At 48.9% G+C, this 23,766-nt stretch overlaps 10 protein-coding genes across 10 annotated transcripts; 4 read left to right on the top strand and 6 right to left on the bottom strand.

Moving 5' to 3' along the window:
- Positions 1 to 23: 23 nt before the first annotated feature.
- TrAtP1_001427 (uncharacterized protein) lies at positions 24 to 2,733 on the bottom strand (the record flags this gene model as incomplete). The annotated part of the gene is made up of 5 exons (XM_066110988.1): positions 1,420 to 2,733; positions 1,078 to 1,360; positions 982 to 1,006; positions 729 to 915; positions 24 to 633 (listed from the first exon to the last, which is right to left on the bottom strand). Exons 1-5 carry the CDS (start codon positions 2,040 to 2,042, stop codon positions 24 to 26), a joined length of 1,728 nt encoding a protein of 575 aa, XP_065967061.1. The 5' UTR covers positions 2,043 to 2,733.
- A 422-nt stretch (positions 2,734 to 3,155) lies between these two features.
- TrAtP1_001426 (uncharacterized protein) lies at positions 3,156 to 5,378 on the bottom strand. The gene is made up of 3 exons (XM_066110987.1): positions 4,952 to 5,378; positions 4,822 to 4,839; positions 3,156 to 4,742 (listed from the first exon to the last, which is right to left on the bottom strand). The coding sequence occupies exons 1-3, from the start codon at positions 5,137 to 5,139 to the stop codon at positions 3,431 to 3,433; spliced, it is 1,518 nt and encodes a 505-aa protein (XP_065967060.1). The 5' UTR covers positions 5,140 to 5,378; the 3' UTR covers positions 3,156 to 3,430.
- Positions 5,379 to 6,127: 749 nt separating this feature from the next.
- On the top strand, positions 6,128 to 9,235 carry TrAtP1_001425 (uncharacterized protein). The gene is made up of 4 exons (XM_014086063.2): positions 6,128 to 7,029; positions 7,090 to 7,169; positions 7,232 to 7,514; positions 7,576 to 9,235. The coding sequence occupies exons 1-4, from the start codon at positions 6,553 to 6,555 to the stop codon at positions 7,720 to 7,722; spliced, it is 987 nt and encodes a 328-aa protein (XP_013941538.2). The 5' UTR covers positions 6,128 to 6,552; the 3' UTR covers positions 7,723 to 9,235.
- TrAtP1_001424 (uncharacterized protein) lies at positions 7,831 to 8,826 on the bottom strand (the record flags this gene model as incomplete). Its single annotated transcript, XM_066110986.1, has 3 exons — positions 7,831 to 7,884; positions 7,943 to 8,631; positions 8,757 to 8,826. 3 exons carry the CDS (start codon positions 8,824 to 8,826, stop codon positions 7,831 to 7,833), a joined length of 813 nt encoding a protein of 270 aa, XP_065967059.1.
- Positions 9,236 to 9,939: 704 nt separating the features above from the next.
- Positions 9,940 to 10,161, top strand: TrAtP1_001423 (uncharacterized protein; the record flags this gene model as incomplete). The annotated part of the gene is made up of 1 exon (XM_014086065.2): positions 9,940 to 10,161. The coding sequence occupies one exon, from the start codon at positions 9,940 to 9,942 to the stop codon at positions 10,159 to 10,161; it is 222 nt and encodes a 73-aa protein (XP_013941540.2).
- Positions 10,162 to 10,645: 484 nt separating this feature from the next.
- TrAtP1_001422 (uncharacterized protein) lies at positions 10,646 to 13,784 on the bottom strand. The gene is made up of 2 exons (XM_066110985.1): positions 12,737 to 13,784; positions 10,646 to 12,588 (listed from the first exon to the last, which is right to left on the bottom strand). Exons 1-2 carry the CDS (start codon positions 13,723 to 13,725, stop codon positions 10,848 to 10,850), a joined length of 2,730 nt encoding a protein of 909 aa, XP_065967058.1. The 5' UTR covers positions 13,726 to 13,784; the 3' UTR covers positions 10,646 to 10,847.
- Positions 13,785 to 14,792: 1,008 nt separating this feature from the next.
- On the top strand, positions 14,793 to 16,953 carry TrAtP1_001421 (uncharacterized protein; the record flags this gene model as incomplete). Its single annotated transcript, XM_014085127.2, has 2 exons — positions 14,793 to 14,854; positions 14,913 to 16,953. 2 exons carry the CDS (start codon positions 14,793 to 14,795, stop codon positions 16,951 to 16,953), a joined length of 2,103 nt encoding a protein of 700 aa, XP_013940602.2.
- Positions 16,954 to 18,996: 2,043 nt separating this feature from the next.
- Positions 18,997 to 19,275, bottom strand: TrAtP1_001420 (uncharacterized protein; the record flags this gene model as incomplete). The annotated part of the gene is made up of 1 exon (XM_014086067.2): positions 18,997 to 19,275. One exon carries the CDS (start codon positions 19,273 to 19,275, stop codon positions 18,997 to 18,999), a length of 279 nt encoding a protein of 92 aa, XP_013941542.2.
- A 407-nt stretch (positions 19,276 to 19,682) lies between these two features.
- Positions 19,683 to 21,167, top strand: TrAtP1_001419 (uncharacterized protein; the record flags this gene model as incomplete). The annotated part of the gene is made up of 3 exons (XM_014086068.2): positions 19,683 to 19,909; positions 19,970 to 20,053; positions 20,114 to 21,167. 3 exons carry the CDS (start codon positions 19,683 to 19,685, stop codon positions 21,165 to 21,167), a joined length of 1,365 nt encoding a protein of 454 aa, XP_013941543.2.
- A 1,170-nt stretch (positions 21,168 to 22,337) lies between these two features.
- TrAtP1_001418 (uncharacterized protein) lies at positions 22,338 to 23,027 on the bottom strand (the record flags this gene model as incomplete). The annotated part of the gene is made up of 1 exon (XM_014086069.2): positions 22,338 to 23,027. One exon carries the CDS (start codon positions 23,025 to 23,027, stop codon positions 22,338 to 22,340), a length of 690 nt encoding a protein of 229 aa, XP_013941544.2.
- Positions 23,028 to 23,766: the final 739 nt, after the last annotated feature.

The following is a 23,766-nucleotide window of genomic DNA, read 5'->3' as shown; positions in this document are numbered from 1 at the left end:
TCGTTTTCTCATTATCAAGCTCTTCATGACTTGCGCTTCATTGCAGCTAAACGAGGCGTCTTCATAGGCAAAACTATCAACACCGAAACAGCAGCCAGCACGGTGCAGAGGATAAAGGTCAGTCTCAGCGACGCCTCATAGCTACGGATCACTTGTTCCCTGTACGGCTCTTCCAGCTGAGCGACGGCCTCAACAGATGCTCTGACGCGCCTGATGACTTCCAGCTTGTCGTCGCCGCGGACAAACTCATCAAGGTAGTGCACCAGCCCATTCTGGATGACGAGGCTGCTCAGCGCAATACCGAGCACCAGACCCAAGCACCGCCAGAGGATGAGCGTGCTGGAGACGACGGCCTGCTCGGCCTGCTCGCCGCACGCGAGGATGGCGATGAAGGTGCCGGGGAACTGGAACCCCTGGCCGATGGCCTGGGGGATGAGCACGAGGAGGTAGACGATTTCGGGCATGCCGCGGCGGAGGAAGCAGAGGGTGATGTTGCCGAGGAGGTACCAGACGGTGCCGGCGAGGACGGGCCACTTGAGGCGGCGGGTGTAGGTGATGGAGAGGCCGGTGAGGGCGCCGATGATGGAGGCGACGACGGAGGGGATGACGAGGCGGAGGCCGGAGGAGGTGGCGCTGGAGAGGAGGACGGCTTGGAAGTATAGGGGGGCTGTGATGCGTGTCTCAGTTTGAGAAGAATGATGATGCTGAAAAGGGGGGGGACAACTGACATGTTGAAGCTGATTGCGTTGGCAAGTACGGCTGCGATAAAGTTTGCAAAGATGAGGTTTGCCCGAGGGGATTTCTGGATGAGGTGGAAAGGCATGATGGGCATGGCGGCGCGGGTTTCGAACCAGAGGAAGGATGGGAAGGCGATGGCTGCGAGGGAGAGAGCGGTGAGGACGACGGGATGGGTCCCTATGAGATGAGATGTGAGTATTTGGTTGAAAGCTGGAAAAAGGGGGGAGAGGTGAGGATGCTTACACGGATAGATGTTGCCGCCAAAGCTCTAAATCAGCGAATGAATTCATTAGCCATTCCCCCATTTACAATACTTCCACAGAATAATGGATTGCTCACCAATCCCAAAATCGCAGTCGTCGTCGACACCGTCAACAAGGCCGAGCCCCCAAAGTCAAACTGCCGCATCGCGTCAAAGATGCCTCGCCGCGGGCCCTGCAAGCCAATGTCGTCCGGGATCACGACCGCCGACATGGCCATGCACAGGAGCAGCGGCGGGACCTGGACGCCGAATTCCCATCGCCAGCCGAGCGCTTCGGCCATGGCGCCGCCGAGGGCAGCTCCGAGGGCGGAGCCGGCGCCGAAGTTTGCGGTGACGTAGGATTGGTAGGTGCCTCGGCGTCTATATAAGTCAGTTTCTCAGTTTTGGTTCTTCGGAGAGACAGGCAGAGAGAGACATACTCTATTGGCACCAAGTCACTCGTGATGATGCTCCCCAACGCACCCACCCCCCCAGCACCAAGCCCGCAAAGCGCCCTCGCCGCAATAAAGCTCTCGATACTCCCCGCCAAGGCACACCACATGGTTGCAAGCGTAAAGACGCCGATGCTCGCGACAAACAGGGGCTTTCTGCCCACCGCGTCAGACAACCTGCCCAGCAGCGGCTGAAACGTCGTCGACGTGAGTAGAAAGGCGGTCGATAGCCAGGACGCCGAGTTGGCCGCCTTGAAGTGCGAGGTGATGACTGGGTGGGACGAGGCCATGAGGGTGCCGTCAAAGGCGGCCATGAACTGCGAGATGAGGATCTGGGCGAAGATGAGCCAGAAGCGGGCTGGGCAGGTTTCGCCGAGGAAGATGAAGGATTTGGCGGTGGAGGTGGAGGCGGTGCTGTTGCGGCGGGGGAGGAGGGGGGAGCGTTCGGTGAAGGGGTTTGTGTTGTCGTCGTTGTATTTGATGTGGTTGTTGCTGTCGTTGAAATTGCTGTGGGTTGTGAGGATGCCTTGTTCATCGTCCATGATGCGACTTATACTCGTGTCTGTGTCCGAGTCTGGGCCGGACCCGGCTTGTGGCCCCTCTCGAGCCATTTGGAGATGGTTTTTGTGTCGATATAAATCTATTCAAGTTTCTATCTTTGACTTGGAGCAGCCGACAAGGAAAGCGAGGAAGATGCAAAATCCTTTTCCGTTGATTCTAGAGAACTATTCAAAAAGGTTGTCCGCAGTGCAGCGTTTGAAAGAGAGGATGAATGTTTGCTGGTGGGAATCCTGCTAGCCGCCCTCTTAAAGACACAAACTCCATATATCGGAGCGAAAAAGGCCATGCAGGCGCAAAAAGATGCAAGGGGCGTGTTCCATAGAGTCACTGTAGCATCCAGCTAGGTATCGTAGCCTCTCGTCTAAAAAGCTGCGTGTAAGTGCGGGCGGATCTCTCGTATCTCGTACTAAAAGGATGGCCTGTACACGGCAAAATAGAGAGCAAACAAGATTTCCCCGCATGAGTGAAACCTTCATTTCACAAATAAAACGGAGATTTATTCTCTAGAGCTGAATCCTCTCGGGCCGTTGTCGCAATTCACTCTTTGTCGGTGTAGTAAGCCCGCGCCGTCGCAAGACATCAGCGGCTTGTCGCTGCACGCACTTGGAAATCAAAAGGTCAGATGCACCCGTCCCGCCGCTAATGCTGCTCGACCCCTACAGCAACCCCCCGGGGAAGCGGGCAGAAATATGGAGAGAAGCAGAGTTGAGGTGGCTGCGCCCGCATTGGCTGGAATATGCACTGGGAAGAGGTCAAGTGCCCTGATATAAGCTGGGGACTGGTTAAGAAGACTTGGACGCATTGGCTGCGATGCGGGTGCGCAGGGGTCTGGCCCGCTAATCCCGGCGCAGCGTGCATCCTTGCCCGGAGACTATCCAGCGATCTCGCAGTTTGATTATTGGGGGGGAAGTATCTTGGAAATTGGCTATATTCTCACGCGTTGGGGCAGTGGCCCTGTTTGTCTGAGGTGAGGCCAAGAGGCGAAAGGGGAGTTGAGTGTTTGTGCCGTGTATGACGGATTGCGTGAGAGGCGTCAAGGTGCGTCAAAACTGTACTCAGCTTTCCCAGCTCTATGGCGAAATTCAAGTTGGAAAGCCGGGACATGGCTGGGTTTCGTTGCTTATTAACGTCACGCAGCATTCCAGTGTAAATCAAGAATAATTCGTTCAGGCATCTGGATATAAAAGGTGTAAACTACTGGATATATACAGGGTAGATGAGTATGTAGACAGATGTAGGTAAATGTATTACTTCCCAGATCCCTCAGTCGTCCTCGCTCATATCCCTGGATTCGCTCCACATGCTATTCTATCTCGTCATGACAAGGCTCGTATCTCTAGCGCTCAGTAATCCACGCTGTGCTTTGCAAGGAAAGGAGAAAGGGGCAAAACAAGTAAATAAACAAAAATAGCAGGAAAAAAAGACGGCACTCGTTCGCTCACGTCTCTGACTTCTTACTAGATGACGCCTCTGCAACCACCAGAATGCCCGCTCCCGTAACACCGCCATCGTGGCAAGGCCTCAGCACTACCCGCAGCCGGCTATCGCTCCCAAACCTGCGCGCCAGCAGCTCGTCCAGGAATTGCTGGCAGTCGGCAAGATAGTCCTGAAAGTGCACGATGCAGCCACCGGTGTAACCCACGCCGAGCTCGCGAATGGGAGAGCTCGAATCTGCTGTTGCTGCGCCATCTTCGGGTAGATCATCAGCTAGTGTGAGCAGGGCGATGATGGCAGCGGCGATTATTCCTGAAGCGCGGACCTCGATGGCCTTTGCAATGTGATACAGAGCCGTGGCGAGGTCTTCTGTCCAGGTAAAAGAAGAGTCTGCATCTTCAGGGACCTGCTGTCTGAGTTTCTCTAGCAGGGCAGATGGCGGTAGCAATGGCTTGAAATGACTAAGGAACGTCGTTGTTAAGCTCTCTTTCTCTAGCAGCTTCCGCGGTAATGTCTCAGTAGCCACGTTCGACTCATTCACCAGATAATCGACCAAGATGATTCGAGCCAGCTCGCCCAGGTAACGTCCCGCGGTCATGTATTCCAACGGCTGAAATCCTGGCCTCTCGTTTTGCAAAGACAAAACATCATCCCATTTGGTGACCAAATTCATTTCCTTCATCGGCGGCAGCGAGCCATTGATGCTCCACTCGGTGTTGACTGCAATCTTGGCGTCCGCCACACTCTCGCCTGGAAGGACGCTCACTGTCTGAGGCCGTTTACTGGGATGCAAAAGGTCCAGCTTCATGGGTATCGTAGCGTTGGTCCCCGTTCCCAGAATGATAGCCATGGCGGCTCGTCGATGCTCTGTGCCGCCGTAGCTGAAGAGGCACGATACAAGCGTGGAGACTGTGTCGTTGGCGATGGCGGTGACTTTGACAGGAGGCAGATCCAATGTTCGAGATTGTTCGTATCCTTGTTCGATGTGAGCACCGAGATCGATGCCAGGCGGCAGAGCGAAGCCTTTGCCCATGTCTTTTAAGAGGGCGTGAGAGACGGATCGCTGCTCCATGGGAAAGCTAAAGGTGACGCCAAGGGGCACAGGCTCATCTTTGGATATGTTCAAGACTCTGCAACCCTCTTCCACGACTTCGGCGATGCATCTTCCAACCCATGAGAAGAGGCTATCGGCGTTATCATTCTTGAGGTGATGATCTATGGGCCATGATTTCTCCAGTGGCCGCTGGACACGTGATGAAGGATCTTGAGCATCACCATGAAGTTCGACGAAGCCAACTCTAAGGTTAGTTCCTCCACTGTATGTATTCATGTTAGCATTCTATTCAGACAGATACAAGCTCCAGCCCGTCAACAATTCTATGATGGCTGCCTCACATGTCTATTGCCAGATGCCTATCAGATATTCACGTCAGCCTTGTGTTTCTTTTGATGATCCTCACCAACACGCACACCTCAGCTTGCAGTGCCGTGAATCACTTCTCATTTGGATCAATGCATCACTTACTGTCCAGTCCCTTGATCAGAAAGATGCCTCAGGATAGACTCAGATATCGGCGTGGGCAGCCACTGGTCCCTCGAATTCGCAGCCAGATGCCTGAAATTGGCCAGAAACTTGCGCGATAGCTCATAAGATCTGTCGACATCGATGCTCAGCGGCTGCAGGAACCGGTGGATATCCGTTGCAGAGGCCATGGCTCCAGCTTTGCGAGCGCCCCAGTGAAATCGAAGAAAAGACGCTTATGACGGCGGTATCATGATAACAGTGGCAGAAGAGAAAAGCACCGGCTGCTTTATATAAGGAAATAAGAATCCGTACTTTGTAAAGCAATTCACAGCCGCAGATCTGACCCGAGGCAGGATGACAGCTATTCACCTCCCTTTATAGGATGGGCTGATAACAAAGTCGCAGCCAAGTTCGTGTTTGAAGTAGATGTGGCAGTGGTGAAGGGTTCCCCCCCTTTGGGAAGAACAACGCCGGCCGGATTTTTTAGTGGACGTTGCCTTATTGGTGCTATCTGGGCGGGATGGGGCAGCTTGGCGGACCGAATGGGCGCCGGGACGTGCTTTTTCTAGAAGGGCGTTCAGGCCACCAGTTTGCAGCTAAAGCCCGCCATTGCATGTGCATACCTTGTATGTGATTCTTTAGGGTGGGCTGCACCTCGAACTTGAGATTATTTACAAGAGAAGAGTCCATTGCTTGTATTCAAAGAGATGCTATAGCTCGGAACTGAGAGTCTTGATTGATCACTATATAGATCTATCCGATGTTACGTCGCATACTCGTAAACGAACCCTAGCAGCTGCCCACTTGGTAGCATCTAGTGCCCCGTTCTATATATAGTGCTGAGATAATAGTCAATACATGTAGATGGCCTTGCCTGTAGTAGGCAAAAGAAAAGAAGAATGACCCTGCTCTTATATTATGATGACCCAAGAAGCATTATTGCCATGTCGGAAGCAGTTGCTACAGTCCTGTTATCTGCATGAAACGGCGTATTGTAATAGCTTCTGCCAAGTATCTGATTGGAAACAGCTGCCATATTCATCTAGACTATGATATGTAATACATATCCTGGTTGCTGCAACTTTTAGTCACGAGATACTGATTCGCCCCAGTTCCCAGATCCCGGGTAATAGTGAGTTCTGCTGTTGTAATAATACTTTATCTCTCCAGGGATAACTTAAAAAGAGCCGCAGAACGAAAGAATACGCAGAGTGGACAATACAATCCATGTTAATATTCCTGATGAATATTAAATTAACACCTCTTTACTGTCTGCCTGCTCACAACAGTGAAGAACGGTATGAGAAGCAGCAAATGACTTTCGTACATTGCAGTGAAATAACTTCTAAAATCTACCATGTATAGCTCTTCAAAATCTCCGCATAGAAGAAAAAACTCTCATCTTATCACTCAGCTGATAGTTTTATAGAACAAAGCAGCCGCTAGATTTATGATTCACTTCAATCATGAAATAAGACGACTCTCATACTGCCTCGGCAGGTACTTGGTACCTCGACACGCGACCCCAAAGGTCCCTGCGGAACCGCTCCATTCGGCCTAGCGCCATCACCAACCACGCAACCGCTCCTCACCATGACGCTATGCCGTCCGACCAATCTCGTTGCAGCAGCTTCGCGCGTGAAGCTACTAATGCTACTGCGAAAGCTTTCAGCTCTTCATACACCAAGCATCATCATCATCAGCGTGCATCATTTTGGATTTTTATTGCCTCAAGTACGAATATCACGAATTTAGGATATCCGCATCTTTATCCCAGCTACGCTTTAACGACTCTCTCCGCCACTTCAGCTCCCTCCATCACCGCCATACCGAGCTTCATCATGGATGAAAAGCACCAGCATCTACCGCAGCCCATGAACATGGATCCTCCTCGACGTGCGTCGATATTCGCCAAGGCGCGCCAGCTGCTCCTGATCGCGGTTCTTCTGATCGCGAGCTTCCACTTGGTCGCTGTGCCTTTTATGCCAAAGGATTTCTTTCAGTGCGACCATGGTAGCACGACAAAGGCCCTCGTCCCGTTCGAAGCGCACATCATCAGCAAATGTCCCGATACCAGAGTATGCAACAGCTTTTTGCAAAGATGTGCTCCTCTTCTGTTAGCTGATCATCTCTTCTAGCATGCCCTTCGCAACCTGATCCTGCCCGCGATGCAAAAGGTCCACGACAAAGTTGACTTTCAACTTTCATACATTGGCAAGTATGTCAAACCAATACTCTATCCACTCGTATAACCCGTCATCTCTAACATCCATGATCCAGGCCCACTGCCAACGGCGGTGTCGAATGCAAACACGGCCCCTCCGAGTGCATCGGCAACATCATCGAACTCTGCGCCCGCGAGCTCTATCCCGACCCCAAGATCCATCTCGGCTTCGTCATGTGCCTGACCAAGGACTACCCCCAGATCCCTGATCGCGCGCTCATCGAAGACTGCGCGCTCGAGCATGCCATCGATTTCAACAAGCTCAATGAGTGCGCCGCTCGTGATGAGACTGCCCACGGCATTGAGCTGCTGCGAAACAGTGTCCAGCGGTCTGCTGATGTATGTCTCTAGCATTTGCTAACAATCGAGAAAATTCCAATAATCTAACGACAACTTATAGGCCAACGTAACCATTAGCTGCACCATCCGTCTCAACAACGAAGTCTACTGCATTCGCGATGACGACCAGTGGAAGGACTGCCCCAACGGCCCCGGCGTCAACGACCTGGTCCTCGCTATTGAGAAGCTATACCACGGTTCGTCGTGAGCGGCTCGAATATTCCCGTCCATAGCTCGCTCGCCTCGCCCAACGTGTAGCTCATCGATAGTGCATCCATGCCCGCCTCGTCGTCTCCCCCCATGATCTTCAGTGTCTCTATAATGCTGTCAAGGCCAACAGCCTTGCCCGTGGCTTGTGTGGCTCCGGCCTCTAGGGCAACATGAACAATGTGTATATGGAAGTGGTAATAGGTCGGTTGATAGTGAACATAGAGCTTCAGCTGGTTCTCCTCGATGCTTGGGTACGTCTTCGTCGTGGCGTCGATGACCTTGGCCTTCATGTGCTGTAGCCATGGGATGTGCTTCTTCTTCAGGTCTCGTAGTGACCAGATGTCCCGCCGCTCAACCAGCGCCAGCAGGTGCAGACCTTCAAGCGTCTTGCGGTCCCAGTTGAGATCTGGCGTAAGGAGAAATCCTTCATCACCGGCCTCGCCCAGCTTAGTTCTGTAAATAACATCTTCGACCTCGGTTCTGCCTTCAATGATGTTGAACACCCAATTCAATCTTCCCTGCTCCCTTTTAAGCTGCATAAACGGCCGAATGTGATCCTTATAAATCTCTGGTGTCTCCGTGACGAATCGAACGGCCTGCTTGCTGTACTTTTTGACATGTGCTTCCGTGCACGGATATATCAAGTTGATTTTTAGGTCTGCAAAGAAATCGACGCCGTTGTCGTGTCCGTTGTCCGCCTCGGGCTTGATCTCCTCGTCTACCGACCCTGTCCTCGCCATGCTCCACGAGTAGATGTCGTTTGCGCCCAGATTTCGCAGCCGCGCGAGCGATGAGGGCAATCCGGCGAGATAAACCTCTGATGTGGGAAACGTCGCCCGCTCGACGACCATGACGGCGGGCTCATTGTCGATTGTGCCGTAGAGGGAGACGCGGCGGCCAGCTTGATCTGCGTGGGAGTTTTTCTGTTAGCAACTAGAGTGAGGATTTGGCAAGTTTCAATGCTTTAGCATAGAGTCGCCTCGATGGGTTGTTACTTTGGCAGCATCGGAGAGCTATGAATGCAAAACTTGCCTTGGTTGAGCACCTTTTCAAGCTTGAATTTGGGCAGCGCTGCTTCAGCCCGAGCCTTGAGATCAGCCATTGTGCGTGGAAGAAAGAGATGTTGGGGGATTCAATGAAGAGATCGAATGTCAAATGGCGAGGCTATTGAATGGTACAGCTTCGAATCTCAAGAACCAGAGTAAAAGTTGCAAACAGCTTCGGGAACAAAATCGAGTGTTGGTGGGTGGAGTTGAGAATGATGGCTGCTGTACAGAGCTTTGGAGAAGCTGAGACCCCTCCTTAGCCTTCCGCCGCCAACGCCCCACGATAAACGCACTAAACGGCTAGGCACTACCTGCATCACTAACACTACATAGATCTGGGCTGAAGGGAGATTCAACTGGCATTTATTCGGGCGATAAACTAACCGCTCTTGCAGAGTAGAATATATCTGTTTCTATAGAGATCTCTCGTTGTATTTTAATATATCGCGATGATTCTACCACGTCATAAGATTTTTTTGACCTCCATGTTACTTTTCAATTAACATGGCTAATGATTTGACTAGAATATATGTGCCTGGTAGGGGTTGTGAGAGAAGGCTTCATTTTCTTAAGCTATTAAATAACTAAACCACATAGTACAGAAGAAAGTGCTTGCTGAAACTGAAATAAAAAAACACGCCGGAAGTAAAGCTCATGTACCTACCTGTCTGCCTTAGTGACCTCGATCAAACTAGATAACATGAACTGTGACTGCGGTTAACCAAGGCGAGCTTGTTCAAAAGTATGCTTGTTCAAAAGTAAGCGACCTTGAACGGCCCCGTTGGCCTCAATCGTGAAAGCTGATTGTAATTGAACTAGATGGCTTCTCTGAACAATGACTTTGTTCAAACTAAACGGATGGCCTTCCTTGTTCAAACTAGGTACTAGGTGACCTCGAACGATCCTGTTGTCTTGTTCAAACTACGTGTAGGTGGCCTCGATAGGCGCAGCAGCTTGGCTCACCACTATTGAAGTTTTGAGAAGAGGTCCCGTACGTATATACGCAATTATAAGTAGAGCCTGATCCCCCTCAACTGCTCAAGACTGCCAATACGTTTCATCGGGAGGAGAGTCGAATCTGCGCAAAAAAGATGGAAAGTTCACAAGACCAGTCCATTTCTGACGCTACTATAGACTGTCATTATTGGTTAACCGAATGCATTACGAAGATGGCTGATCTAAGGACAAGCATCCTCCTTGGCGAGTCCGCTGTCGAAATCAGTCAGCTCCTGGGAGACATTCATGCCTATTTCGATGTATGGGATTCATGTCTGGGGGCTTTGTCTACAGAGGCTGATCGTCTCGATTGCCGCTTGGCTAACAGGGAAGATATCCGAGCCGACGTGACGAAGCGGCTCGGCAACATCGCTACTCGTCTGACACGCGGTTAGTCTGTTCATGAACTGCGAGCTTGAGAATGACTGTTAATTTGTTCCATAGTCTCTTGCGTGATCGAAATAAAAATAGACGAAGATGTTATCTCAAAGCTAAGCTCGGACGAAATTACCAATATCACAAGCGACGTTAAAATAATCAAGGAAGCCGTTAAACAGCTGTATGAACTCTGCAACGAACCGGCATGCTCCCACAGCTAGTGTGGCCTACGCTGCCAATAGCTGGAGTGCTGTACAATAGAGCTGGAATGCTGGATAGTTCTTGAATTTCGTTGGAAAATGACATGGAAGAAGAGCAAATCGTGATTAGCGCCTACTATATCCCTGTATCCCTATTACCGTTTAACATTGAGTTATAAAGTGAAATGTAACGTAATTAAGAATACAACAAGTTTCAGAGAAAGAGAAAAGATTAAAGCAACAATGGTATTGACTATAGCTTGATATTACAGTAGTGATGCTTTTGTTATTAATCACCCTCTACATGTCGCCTAACCCGTCTTGTGCGTAAACCGCTTGTACCTCATATCAACTCCTCCAAGAATTAATTCAACGACAATCAATTGACTATTTTGTTAAAAGACTCTGTGATGAGATTTGTCCATCTCGCGCTCACCCTCGGTTCATCACCTTGGATCATATCCCTAGCCTCAGGCTTTGGGAGGAAAGCCGTACTTCTCAAATTAAGTGTATCTTGCATCCATTGCCGCAACAATCATATCAACGATATCTGGTTTACTTTTACTTTTCGCCCAATTCAAGATATTCTGCTTGTGAAGATTTTTCGCCTCCAAATTTGCACCGTTAACCAAAAGCAATTGGATAACGCTGCGTTCACCAATGCTTACTGCGCGCCAAAGGGGTGTACGGCCAAATTCATCGGCTACCTCCAAATCAGCACCGTTCTTCAGCAGTCTTTCAATAGTAGGTATATCCCCCTTGTCAATCGCCTCGAAAAAATCGTAGCCAGGGAATTTTGTCAATGGGTAAGTTTTAGGCCGTTCCCCAGATGGTGAAGCTGATTCTGGTTCTGGCTTTGGATCAATCCCATCCTGGACTGCGGAGTCGTCTTGCCAAGGCGCGAGGGTCAGACTTTTACCCAAGTTTGCACGTCTTGGAGACTTTGGCGAAATTGCATTTGTGCCGAAACCATTAGGGACTGTCGTAGAATTCTTTGTGGAACGCGCGAAGCCAACCTTATCATTTGAGATTGCATCTCCCTTGGGTGGAGAAAGAGAAGCTTTCTTTGTGGCCATTAGAGCACCGCTGATATCAGAAGAGAAAGTGGCTTCATCGCCCGTATCTGATTTATTCTCGAGGGCGAGTTGAGATGGCGGCTGAGAATTCCAAGCAGTAGCATCAGCTTGGAGCTGAATAACCGGGAGAACAGGCGGAGGCGTGTTGAAGCCTAGAGCAGGCTGAGGTCTGGAGGCGATGTTGGAAAGACGAGAAGGCACAGCTGTGCTTCTATCCGGCTGAGAGGGACTTCCTCCCTGTTGAGAAGCAGGGGCAGTTTGAGTATCGGAGGGTCGCATAGCTACATTTGCATTATTTGGCTTATCGTTGATCTCAGTTTCACGGTCGTCGTACCCTTTTAGTGGGGGCTCAAAACTGAGACCCGTACTAAGAGATTGGGTATCATCTTTTTCGATTTCTTTACCTTTCTCACCATCAATATCCTCCATAGTTACATCTCTCAAAGAGCTTTGATGGGACGATCTTCCTAGATCAGTGTCTTTTGAGATGAAACTGCGTGTATTTTCCTCATCAATGTCGACAGAATTGCTTTTGAAGTCGTCATTTAAATCCTCGCCATCACTCTCTAAAGCTGCGAAACGGAGTGTCAAAAGCATTAGCACTTGCAAATGTGCCGCTATGTGTCGTGCTATAGTGTTTGAAGGATCTTTTCTTTGCTGATAAGAATCCGCGTTGCCTGATTCAGAAGAGGTGTCTGACGAGTCAAGATCTGACCCGCGATTTCCAGGGCTTGATATCTCGAAACTTATCCTAGGACGTTTGATGCTCTCTTGCTTCTGCTGCTCTTTCGGCCGTTTAGTTACAAGCAGTTTTTCTTTGTCTTCTTGGTCTTCTATTGAAAGACAGCAAAAAGGGCACTCATTCCAAGCTCTCGGTTGAACTACTTTGCTCTGTCGGGAAATAGCTTGGAGCTGTAACTCCGTAAATTGTTTATCATGAGATCCAGTCAGATGCAAGTAGAGGGCTTGTGGGCTATTATAAACGTTTTCGGAGACTGCACAGAGGGGGCATACCCAGTTAGGCGTTAAATAGATCTTTTGATGCCATCGCGAATCGTGAAGTTTCATGTGCCTGCACCACTCATTGAATGTTGGATATGCCGAATGTCCATCTGAACACTCCTCAAACAGGCAAATGTAAGGCTTGAGATCTCGGTCGATATGTTGACTCAAAAATAGTTAGCATTTTCAATCATTCGGCATCCTAAGAGTCCACAAACACTGTTGTGACAAAGTACAACCATACGACACGTGCAGCTTTCCGCAAAGTGTCAAACAACTTTTAGATAAATGTGAATAGAATAAATAACACTTACCGCCAATCCATTTCCGAGAGACATTTTATATTCAATGGCTCGCCGCACCACTGACAAGGGATTATATTGTTACCGCCTTTAGAGCTAGGCGCCTGCGGATAATTACCCTGTTTTACCTGAATCGATGACGTCTTATGGAATTTCGTCGATGCTTCATCAGGTGCTCTCAATCGATTCCTAATATGTTGAATATCGACAGTGGACAAGACAGACTCAGAATAAGCATTATGCTTCTTCGGAGCTTGAGGTACAGAAAGATATACAACTGGATTCGCTTGGCCTTTTGCATATTCATGAGTTGGCGTCTCGCGTTCAGGTACCTCCGTAATTGTTGGAAGATCTCCTCGACGAGCCCGTAGATTTTTATTTCGTGAATTGAAGAATAACATTTTCGCAAATCTCGTGGCCATCGACTTGCTGAGATACTCTTTGAGCGCTTGGTCGGCACCTGGATATAATGCTTGGACGGCGTTCGCGCATAAACTTGCGAATGGAACCAAATTTTGGTTTGCGGCATGTTCTTTAACTCTCGTATCGATTGTGCTACTGCTTGAATGACGAATAGTGGTTCCTAGGCGATCTAATCTAGTGATAGTATCGCCTATTGTCTTCAAAGCTGCCTTCTGTGTCTCAGAAACTTCAAGTACGCACTGATTGTCACCTTTCGGGCCCAAATCTGTCTCTCTTTGGCTGGTCATTTCATTCAAACAGTGCTGCAGGCTGCAGTAGAGGATATCCAATAGTCGAGTAACAAGATCTTGAAGGTCTGGGAAATTCCGGAGTCTTGTATCTAAGCACTGACTCCTTCGAGCAAAGACTCCAAGATACGCCGTCCATATAGCAAAACGTTGCTGATAGTCGGCACATAATTCTATAATCGGACCCTCTGGTTTTGCTTTCGGGAGAGCTTGTATTAGTTTATTGAATTGACTTTCGCACTCGTAGGCTAAAGTATAAATAAGATCTTCCTCTTGGAAATTCAGCGCCATGATAAATATTGTATAACAGGAGTCTTGGTGCCAGACATTCAAAGATTATAGAATATGAGCGAGGCGGATTATCCAGATGTAGTTTATCTGGATATGATGGATACATGTAATATATATTCTCTGAAGCGGGGAAATTACATAAAATGTCACCTCGCAGCCTAATCAACCCAATAAAGCGATGGTACAACCATATGTACCTACAGATAACACGTACGTATATACGATTATAATTGGTAGGATCTGTGATGCATTTGATTATTCTTAGTGATAGCGGTTAACAATTTATATCCCCGCACGGCATCTTATCACTCCGTTTCAACTCCTCCACATACTACTCAACGCGTCGGTTCATCGCTACAATTTCTGTGGTTGCCAGCAGAGAGTCTTGTGAAATGGATTCTCTTTCTGATTTACACGAATGGTCCTTGCTTCAAGAGTTATCGGAATGGCTGAGCCCAAGGCTAGCACTGTACACGCGCCATACAGTACCTATTAATGAGCACAAAGATATCCACCATTATGCTGCCACTCTCGAATATGAGCTTCGCGGTACATTCTTGATGGTCCACAATTTTTCTCAAAATCTGAGTTTGGAGAATTTTGAGTGTTTCCAAGAGGCTATAAAACAGATTTGTTCGTTGTTAGACCACCTTGCAGCGCATAAAAGGACCCGCGATGACTCCAAAGGCGGAGAATATCTTCATTTGGAAGAATTGGTAGGACGCCTAAACCCAAAATGCGACACGATAGACTTGGTGAATGGTTATGGACAAAGACTTTTTAAGCTTCCTAGTGATGCTACTAAGCTTCACGAATGCCTGATCGCTCTTACAGAATGTAATGCTACTCTCAACAGGCTACTTGCATCCCCTCCTCTGGAATCAGTCATACTGCCATCGCCAAGACAGCAAAAGAAAACGCCATGGAAGAAAGGCAAAATACGGGACCAAGCCATGTGCCTTTTCGAAACCTTATTCAAGAACTTCAGGTGTAGGAAACCACATAAAGTCTTGTTAAAGCTCATTGAGACCCCAAAAGAAGATTTAACAGTATCAAATTTACATTTGATGCTCCCATCATGTCCAGAGCTAAAGTCGTGGCAAGAATTCCGATACGACAAGGTTATTCCGTAGGTTTGAGCTTTCTGGAATCCTGCCTCCTTGCTGATTTACTTACATGGTTTGCAGAGACGACGATTCAATATCGCCTATTGCCGATATTTGTACAGATGTCCATCAATATACCGGTCGAGGAAGGGCATTGATGATATATATCAAGGAGCATGAGTTATATGGTGCTTGGGAAAATCCTGTTTTCTCTGCAATAGACCCATCGTCCAAAGAGTCTCTTGACCAACTTATCAAGAATGGTGCATTCAAGAGAATTGAGGTTGAAGACTTTAATATCAAAACGTCATCGGTAAAATTCAGCATTATAGACAAGCGAAAACTTGCCGTCAAATTTGGATACTGCCTAATGGATTTCTTCGACGCCGACTTCGCTTCAGATAGGATCCATTTCTTTAGCTCTTCGGAAGCAAGCCTCATGGAAGTTGCATACCTAGCATTTGATTCAAAATTTCTGATCGCAGCCGGTTCATACGATTTTCAATTGGGCCATCCTACGTTCTTATCTTTTGCGAAGCTGTTGATAGAACTGGAATTAGGCGGCATTATAGAGCTAGAGATCAGCCCAGACAGTACGAAAAATCTTGTGGCTTGGGCTAGGCTTGTGCAATTTACGGATGATCTCGAAAAAGAGACAAAGGACTCCTATCGAGAAGCTATTACGAGCTGCCTACTCTTTCATAGAATGGTGGACTCCAGCGATTCTAACAGCAAGGATGCAGACACTATTCGGCGAATAATATATGAACATATTGTTTGCAAGCTCGAATGCGGGCTAGAAGAATCGACTCCTAGATTTAAACGGAAACGGTCAGAGTCCCCGCCTGTTCCCGACCCTCAGGATGCAGTTCAAACTGAGGACTCTTGGAACATGACAACAAAGCCCGTGGACTCTCAACGCGCGACATTTAGAAACAAGAGACAGCGTGGCTTCGAGTTCCAGCCGCGGTCATTTCTTGATTTAACTCCAAGAGAAACTTATAGCTCACTTAAGGATGGCTTTCCAAAACTCGAAGTGACGACAAGCCTTGATCGGCCTAGCGGCCGTGATGATTTCGAAATCGCCCTAATTTGTGCGTTGCAAATAGAATCTGATGCTGTTGAAGCTCTCTTCGATGAGAATTTTGAAGAAAATTCTTCATATGGCAAAGCACCAGGAGATCCAAACGCTTATGCTATCGGAAAAATGGCCGGACACAACGTGGTGTTGGCGTTTATGCCGGGCATGGGCAAAGTCAACTCGGCCAACGTGGCGGCTAGTTTTCGCATGAGCTTTCCCAATATCAAACTTGGCATTGTTGTGGGTATCTGTGGAGGCGTTCCAGGTGGAGAGGATGGCGAGAAAGAAGTGTTGCTTGGCGATATTATCGTCAGCACCGCACTCATACAATATGACTTTGGTCGGCAATACGATGATAGAGTTGTGAGAAGAGATACCCTACAGGACAACCTTAGTCGGCCAAACCTAGCGATCCGCTCATTTCTTTCAAAATATTCGGGATTAAGGGGTCGGAAAACGTTGAGAGAAAAGACATTTTCTTATTTGGATGACCTTTGTGTGAAGAATGGGTTCGAAAAATCTGCATATCCGGGCGCAGATAAGGATATACTATACCACCCTAAATACCGCCATAAGCATCGCAATGCAGCTGTTTGCAGTGCTTGTTCAAGATGTCGAAAATCTTCTGACAAGGTGTGTGACTCTGCGCTGGAATTGTCATGTGCAGAATTGGGCTGCGATGATAGGATGATAATACCTCGTGCTCGCATTGAGAAGGCGAAGAGTACTGCCTCCAGCACAGTTGCATCCAGAGACGAGGAACTTCGAGAGGCGCGGAAACCTTTTATCCATTTTGGCAAGATGGCATCTGGAGATTTAGTCATAAAATCTGGACGCCATCGCGATAAAATCGCAGTCCGCGAGAAAGTTATTGCGTTCGAAATGGAAGGCGCTGGGGTTTGGGACAGTTTTCCTACCGTTGTCATCAAGAGCGTGTGTGATTATGCGGACAGCCACAAGAACAAGACGTGGCAGAGATATGCTGCTGCAACTGCAGCTGCTTGCTCTAAAGCGTTTCTCGAGGAGTGGAGAAGGGCTTAGTGAGGATTTTCATGCGGATGAGACGATATTGGTTATACTACTATTATGGCAATATGTAGTCGAACTTGAATGCAGTTTGTTCTGGGGAAAGTTACATGTACACGTATCTAGCAACCCAACTCTGTTATTCTGCACTCGGGTAGATGTAGCCTACCTGGTACTTAGGTATCTATAGTTTCTTACATGGTGGTAGAAAACTATTGTGTGTCCTATCAAGACTAGAATAAGACTTTCGCATCAAACCATCAATACGATACCGTTTGATGGCGATGAAACCCACAGATCGCAGATGGCTCAGCGCACAAACGCCTTGAGCTTGAGCAGCTGGGGTCGCGATTCAAGGGAGGGTGGATCTTGAGATTGTGGCTGCTCCGCCGACCCACGTGGAGATGGATAGCTCAGTGTTGGGACGATGAGGCCGATAAATTACGCAGGGCATGCTTGTCTAATTATCCGCGTAGTTGCTGGTATGATGCATGGAATTGGAGGTGAAGATATCCGTAAACTGTAGAGAGCTGAGAGCTGAAATACATCAGTGTCTAGCCGCCCATGACGACTTCATTCTCTCTGCGTGTATGATACGATAGCAACGGCCAAAGCATTTTAGACTCAACCAGGAGTTCAAAGTACATGTGCCTAGATCTCATGAAAAATTGCTGCCCTGCCCTGCCAACAACCAACTTGGAAGCTGACCTGAGCTGTCTCTGCTTATGAGCAGTTGGCCCTTGCAGAGCTCAAGGACCGTAATCGTACAGCACAGCTCTTCCTGTAATGGTTCTCGGAGCAGACCAAAACATGCGGGCCTCGTCACACCCCCTGGCGGCGCCATCCGCAGCATCCCTGCTGGCCAAATTTCAATGGGGATTTTTCTGCATGCTAGCAAGAGCGAAATTGAGCTCTGCTGATCGTCCGGAAGAGAACAGAAAAAAATGAAAACGGCCAAGGGATTCTATCATTTTTCTGGTTTGTCGCAGATGTAAGCGAGAATCTGTATCTAACATTGAATGCTGTTGCATGGTAGCAGTTCCGGCGTTGGGCTAAGCACCGCATAAACCGTTAATTACACGCCTGCGTAATTGGCCTCATACGAGCAACAGCAATGCATCGATGCCGGGGATTTCGGCGGAGCTCCAGCCTAATACGAGACGGTGCCTGAGCAAGTACTTGTACTTGTAGCACCACGTTTGCTGTGCCACGCCTTCATGTACAAGGAGGCATCGTCGCCCTTTGGCCGCAGGGTGTCTGAGCCAATTTTAGTGCCTGGGCCGCTGAAGATGCACTGCAGATGCCAGCGGCCCCATCGTGGCACCTCGCTTGGCGCATATGCGGGCTTTACGAATTGTGCTATCAATCTGTCTATCATCGAGATTGAACATCATGACTGGAAACCATCAAAGCAGCTGTTGATGGACACAAACTCTGGCGCCGCAACGCCTCCAGAGACCCCTTTCGCGTCTTTCGAATAGCGCGGTTCCTGCGCCTAACAATTCACGGCACCACCAACGGCGACCTGCCCAGCTTAGCCTGCGGTTATGAGCACGCTATCGAGCTACAGGTGCTGGCGCTAGGCTTTAGGTGCCTAGACTTGGCGGTATCGGGCCTAGAGGCAGCGCCCAAAGGGTGCTAGCGGCCGCTGGACTCCAGATGTTCGTTGGCAGCAGCGCTCGGCTTCGGTCTCGTCCCCGTGACAGCCTGGCAGAAATGAAGAAGAAAAACAAAAACACCATCACCGCAACTCCAGCCATTCTTTTCTCGATCTGGTGCATGCAGGATCCACTCTTCTCGATCACCCTTTTGCCCCTGCAGCTTTGTTTGTCTCTTGTTCCCTTTCCTCTCCATCCTCTTGTCTTTATCCTGCAGCCTTTGATAACGAGAAACACCTGTTTGAACGCTCATTGTTGCATTCAGCGCTAGGCCAGGGCGTCTTGTCTCGCATCCTCGCCAACCGCTCCACCTGCTGGCCAACCACCCCTACTAATATCCCACGCCCTAGTGCCTTCGAGGCCGCTTCGCTTCGCAGTTTCGTGTTTCCCCAAACCGCCGTTAGCTCGCCGTGTTTCCTCTGCGTCCGCAAGCCTCGTCTCCGAGGCCCTCGATCCTGCGATCTCTTCTTCTTCCTCTCTCCTCGTCCGCAGACCAGGCCTCCTCCGTCCGTGCATTTCTCTCCAAACTCGACCACGGGGTCGCTTTTCCCAGCGTCGCTTCTGCCTGGGCTCGATTCCGAAGAAAAGACAAGGCTGGGCGGTCGGAACTGGAGAGGAACCACAGAGCGACCAGCGCAGATCCTGTCGAAATCGCTGCTCCTGGTCGGCCTTCTGTCATCCCTTCCTAGGCACCAAAGTTTACACCATCGGGCCATTCGTTCTTTCTCTGCAGCATTGTTCACTTCCTCCGCATTTTTCATTCATTTTTTGGCCTTGAACGGGTTGCTGCTTCCATTCCCGGACCTTTGTTCGCTTCAAGCGTCTTATTTTCATTCGTTTCTTGCATCCTGGCGCTTGCTCTCTTCCACGACTTCTTCTGAAATCGCGTTAATCTAATTTTTCTCAACAATTCACAATCGCCTCTTCCGACATTCAATTCAATTGCGCTACTTAAAAATTCAGAAGCGTTACTCGTTTTTTGGAGAGTTTTTGGTTACAGCTCGTTTTTTATATGCGCGTATAGCATCAAAGTCCAGCAACACAGCACTTCACCAGGCTCGTCACCGCTAGTTCTCTTCCGTTAAAATGGCATCCGAAACATCAGGCCCGACAAGGGCTCGTGGCCGAAATCGAGGCACACCGAGACACACACAATGGACGCTCAGGAATGCATCAATAGCTGTGCTAGCAGCCCTCGTGGGTTCCGCTTCAGCTGATGATTCGGCAAGCTGCATTTCTCTCAAGGGTTCTGCATTATGTCCAGCTTTCCAGGCTGCTTCTATATCCACAAACCAGTCATTAATCGATACATTGTGAGCTATATGCTATTCTTCATGCTCGGTGTGAGTAGGTTGCTAATATTGATGCTACAGCTCATTCTTAAAGTATGTCTCCGATTTAGAGACATTCGACACGCAGCTCTCCAGCTTCGTCAAGACTACATATCTCCAAGACAAGTAGGCAGCTCTCACCCGGTGTAACCTTGGTCCAATTTGCTTACGTCTTGCGCTTTTTAGATTCCAGTTGAATTTTGGCTGCCACAATATTAATTATACAGACCCCAGCGACATGTACGCGCGCTACACAACGACAGTCCTTTGCAGCTCCATTGTTCAAGCGTCCGCGGCTGGCTGCGGCGTCTCTGCGAAAAACTCGGAGCCTCTCTGCGCCGAAACCTGCGCCGAATATGCTCAAAGCGAAGCTTACATCACCGCCGACACAGCTCTTTGCGGCAGCCCTAGCAGCGACCTCAACAAATTGATTCGCGCCGACTTTACTGTCTGTTCCAACCCTGAACAGGCCCTCTCCAGCAGCTGCATCGTCGGCTCGGACAATGAGCCGGATAACTGTGGATTTGGTAACAGCACCGTTGGTCTATGCTCATACTGCGGCGCCGGAGGCATCAATTCCACAGATACCTGCTGCTATAGCTCCAATGCCGAAAAGCGATGTCAAGGGGTTAAGCTTCCTGATATTACCGTGACCTTTACAGCACCCGTGGCTACTGCTACACCGACGACTTCTTCGGCCCCGGTTTCCAGTGGTGGCAGCCATCTCAGCGGCGGTGCTATTGCGGGCATTGTCATCGGCTCTCTTGCGGGAGTCGTAATTCTTGCTGCCCTCCTGTTCTTCTGCATTAGAATGATGAGGCGCAGACCCGGCAGCAGCGGCCAGGCCGACAGCATTTTCAACCAGCCTCAGCCTTCTCGTAAAGGACCGCCCATGAGCCAAGGTAGCGCAGCACCCCCTCGAGGATACGAAATTCTTCCTGGCGGCCGTATTGCACGCATGTCCGCCTTGGAGGGACATTCGGGCGATTCGCCCTCCCGCCACGGTAGCTCTCCTTCTGCTCGTGCTGTTCCTTACGCCTCCAAGGCTTCTGATAGGATGTCTTCATCTGAGTTTGGCGATACTCCCGAACCCGAAACCCCATATACCGGACTTCGTGGGCCCCCCCGCTACTTCGAGACGACAAGGCTCTTTATCCAGCAACTCGATGCTTGGAAGCGATATCGCCGGCAGCCCCATTGGTTTTTCATCTCCGAATGCTCTGGCAAGCCAGCAGTCTGAACAGCTACCATTCTTCAAGGATTACTATTCACAAGACGACATTCACCCTCACGACAAAGTTGCGGTTTTATGGGCCTACCAGCCAAGGGCCCCTGACGAGTTTGCCCTGGAGCGTGGAGATATGCTCAAAGTTGTGGGTATCTGGGATGACGGTTGGGCGACGGGTCTGATAGTCAACGAGCGAGCGGAGGAATGGGAGGCACGAAGGCAAGCGCAGAGGGACAGCGGCGTTTCAAATACTTCTGGTGCAAGAGACAGCTCGCCACAGGGCCACGGCGAACTAAAGGCATTCCCTCTAGTATGCGTCTGCCTCCCAGAACATTGGAGGAAGACAATTGAAGGGGACGGCTCGGATACAGGAGCAAGTGGTCATTTGAGCGTTTCGCATGTTTGATATCCCTAGCTATCCTCTGATGACATGCTTTACATATCCGCCTTACTCTGCTACCACTTGCGTTTTGGACAACAGCACAAATATCCCATTCGACAGATGCCTTGTCACGACATAGATAGCTCAGCCTATTTGGCTAAACTCTTGGTACCAGCATTTCTCTTGATGAAGTACATGAGATGCAATTCCATGATACCCAAACCCATGGGCGGAAACTTGCGCTGCGTTTTGATTCACTTTCAGACGTTTTTATTTTTTATTATTTTAAATACCCCATATGAAGAGCGACGATGTTGATACGAGATGGATAGTGAAGGAGAAAAAGGAGCAAGCAACTGGTGTTAATATTTGTCTACTTGGCTTACATTAGAAAATGCCCTTTCACTTTTTTTCTTAATATTGATTTGCAATTGTATTAACATTGATGTGAAAAAGCCATTTCCCACTAAGAAGGCCGAGTGAATACATTATAAAAATAGGAAGAATACAAGACAGAGAAATTGCTTCAGTGAAAAGAAAGGCGCCATCTCAAAACAGCCAACGTAGACATGTCGTGGATAGCCGGCGTTGAACGTATGCTTAGCCTCGCAATATTGCCTGTAGTTATATATAAAGATGAGACCAGAAAAACGATTTCAAAATGAGTATTATTTTATCGTTATGGAGTATAATCCACGAGCTGCAATTTGCGGTTCTCATATCATTGCCTTCCGGAAATTCATCTCCCAAGAATGTACATCAATACCACCAATTGACAGACTACGTTTGACAAATCGTACCTATTTCTTCAAATTATAATGCTTAAGCTCATGCTTCTGCTCCGGAGGCTTCTTCACAGCGATGAAATAATTCTGGCCCGTCTCAGAAACAGCGTGAACCGCGATATCTTCGCCAAAAGGCCATTCTCCGATAAACTGCGAGTCGCCTCGGCGATCATATTCTGCATACTGCGCCGGGTCGAGGCACTTGTGTGCGGCCGTCCAAGCATCTGCCCGATGCACATAGACTCCTAGAATTTCCGTGGCCTGAAGACTACCCGACCGATCGGCGTTGTAGTCGACAGAGATCTGCAGGACGTAGTGCAGGAACTTGGCGCCTTCTGGCAAGACAATGTCTCCATCTGGGGTCGCAGTCAAGGCTTCATTGTTTGGCGTGGTGTCTATTCCGACGAGGAACTCTTGGCCGTCAAAGGCGCGGGCAAAGAGCAGGACGCCGTCGCCGTGGGACCAGCTTTCAGATGCGCCTCTGGAGCCGCGGATGTGATACTGTTGGAAGTCTTCGGGGGAAAAGTTGAGGGATTCGAGGGAGTGAGTGGCGTATTTCTTTGCGGCTTCTAGGGTGCCGTGCGTTTTGAGAAGAAAGGCTGTGCGATTGGCGCCGGATGGGTCGTGGGAGTAGTCGATTACTGTGAGGATGGTGTGGAATAGTTGCTCTGGGACGAAGTTGACTGATGCGCCGTTGGTGGCCATGGTGTTTATGCTGCTGGTTTGTTGTAATATCACTGAGAATATGAAATGTCGTGTAGTTGGTAAAATGAGAGTCGAGTGCAACACTCCATCCTTTATAGAATGGTCAATTGCCACGTACAAGAAATGGTGTTGCAATTATCATGCCACTATCTTGTGTGGCTGCAGACATCATCACATCGTAACTAACTCTTCATGGCGAGAGATGATTGTTTCTAAGAGATTCATTATAGGTTTTGACGTCTTGTTACCCCACCTTTGCTGTCGCTTTAAAGTTTAAAGGCTGCCATACGATGGGCTGTCATAACCGAACATGGACTCAACTTTTCATATCTGATCAATGAGATGCGTTGTAAATTAGCGGAGATTGACATTTACCTTTGACTTGATGCCGCTTGTAAGCTAAAGAATGAGGGTTCGATTTTGTACTGAATCTGAAAGGTACGTCACTAGCTCCCAGGCGGGTGATAGTATAAACCACGCCACTCGAAACTCTAACACAGATGATCATTCGAGTTTCACCGGCATGGAGCGAATCATCATGCCACTCGGGTAATCTCTAAATTTTACCAAATGAGTTTGCAATATTTCTCTGAGGGGCTCCCGTTACGTATACCTGCGAAGTTGTCATGGATAGTCCTTAAGATGAGTGATGGGTGTTTAAGTAATTCTCGCTTCATTCGAGTTCTGGCATTTCCATTATATCTACGCATCGATTTAATTTCAGCTTGTTAATAGTATA

Source organism: Trichoderma atroviride, chromosome 1 (genome assembly GCF_020647795.1).
Source record: "Trichoderma atroviride chromosome 1, complete sequence".
NCBI lineage: Eukaryota > Fungi > Ascomycota > Sordariomycetes > Hypocreales > Hypocreaceae > Trichoderma > Trichoderma atroviride.
This window is presented reverse-complemented; position numbering and strand designations above follow the sequence as displayed.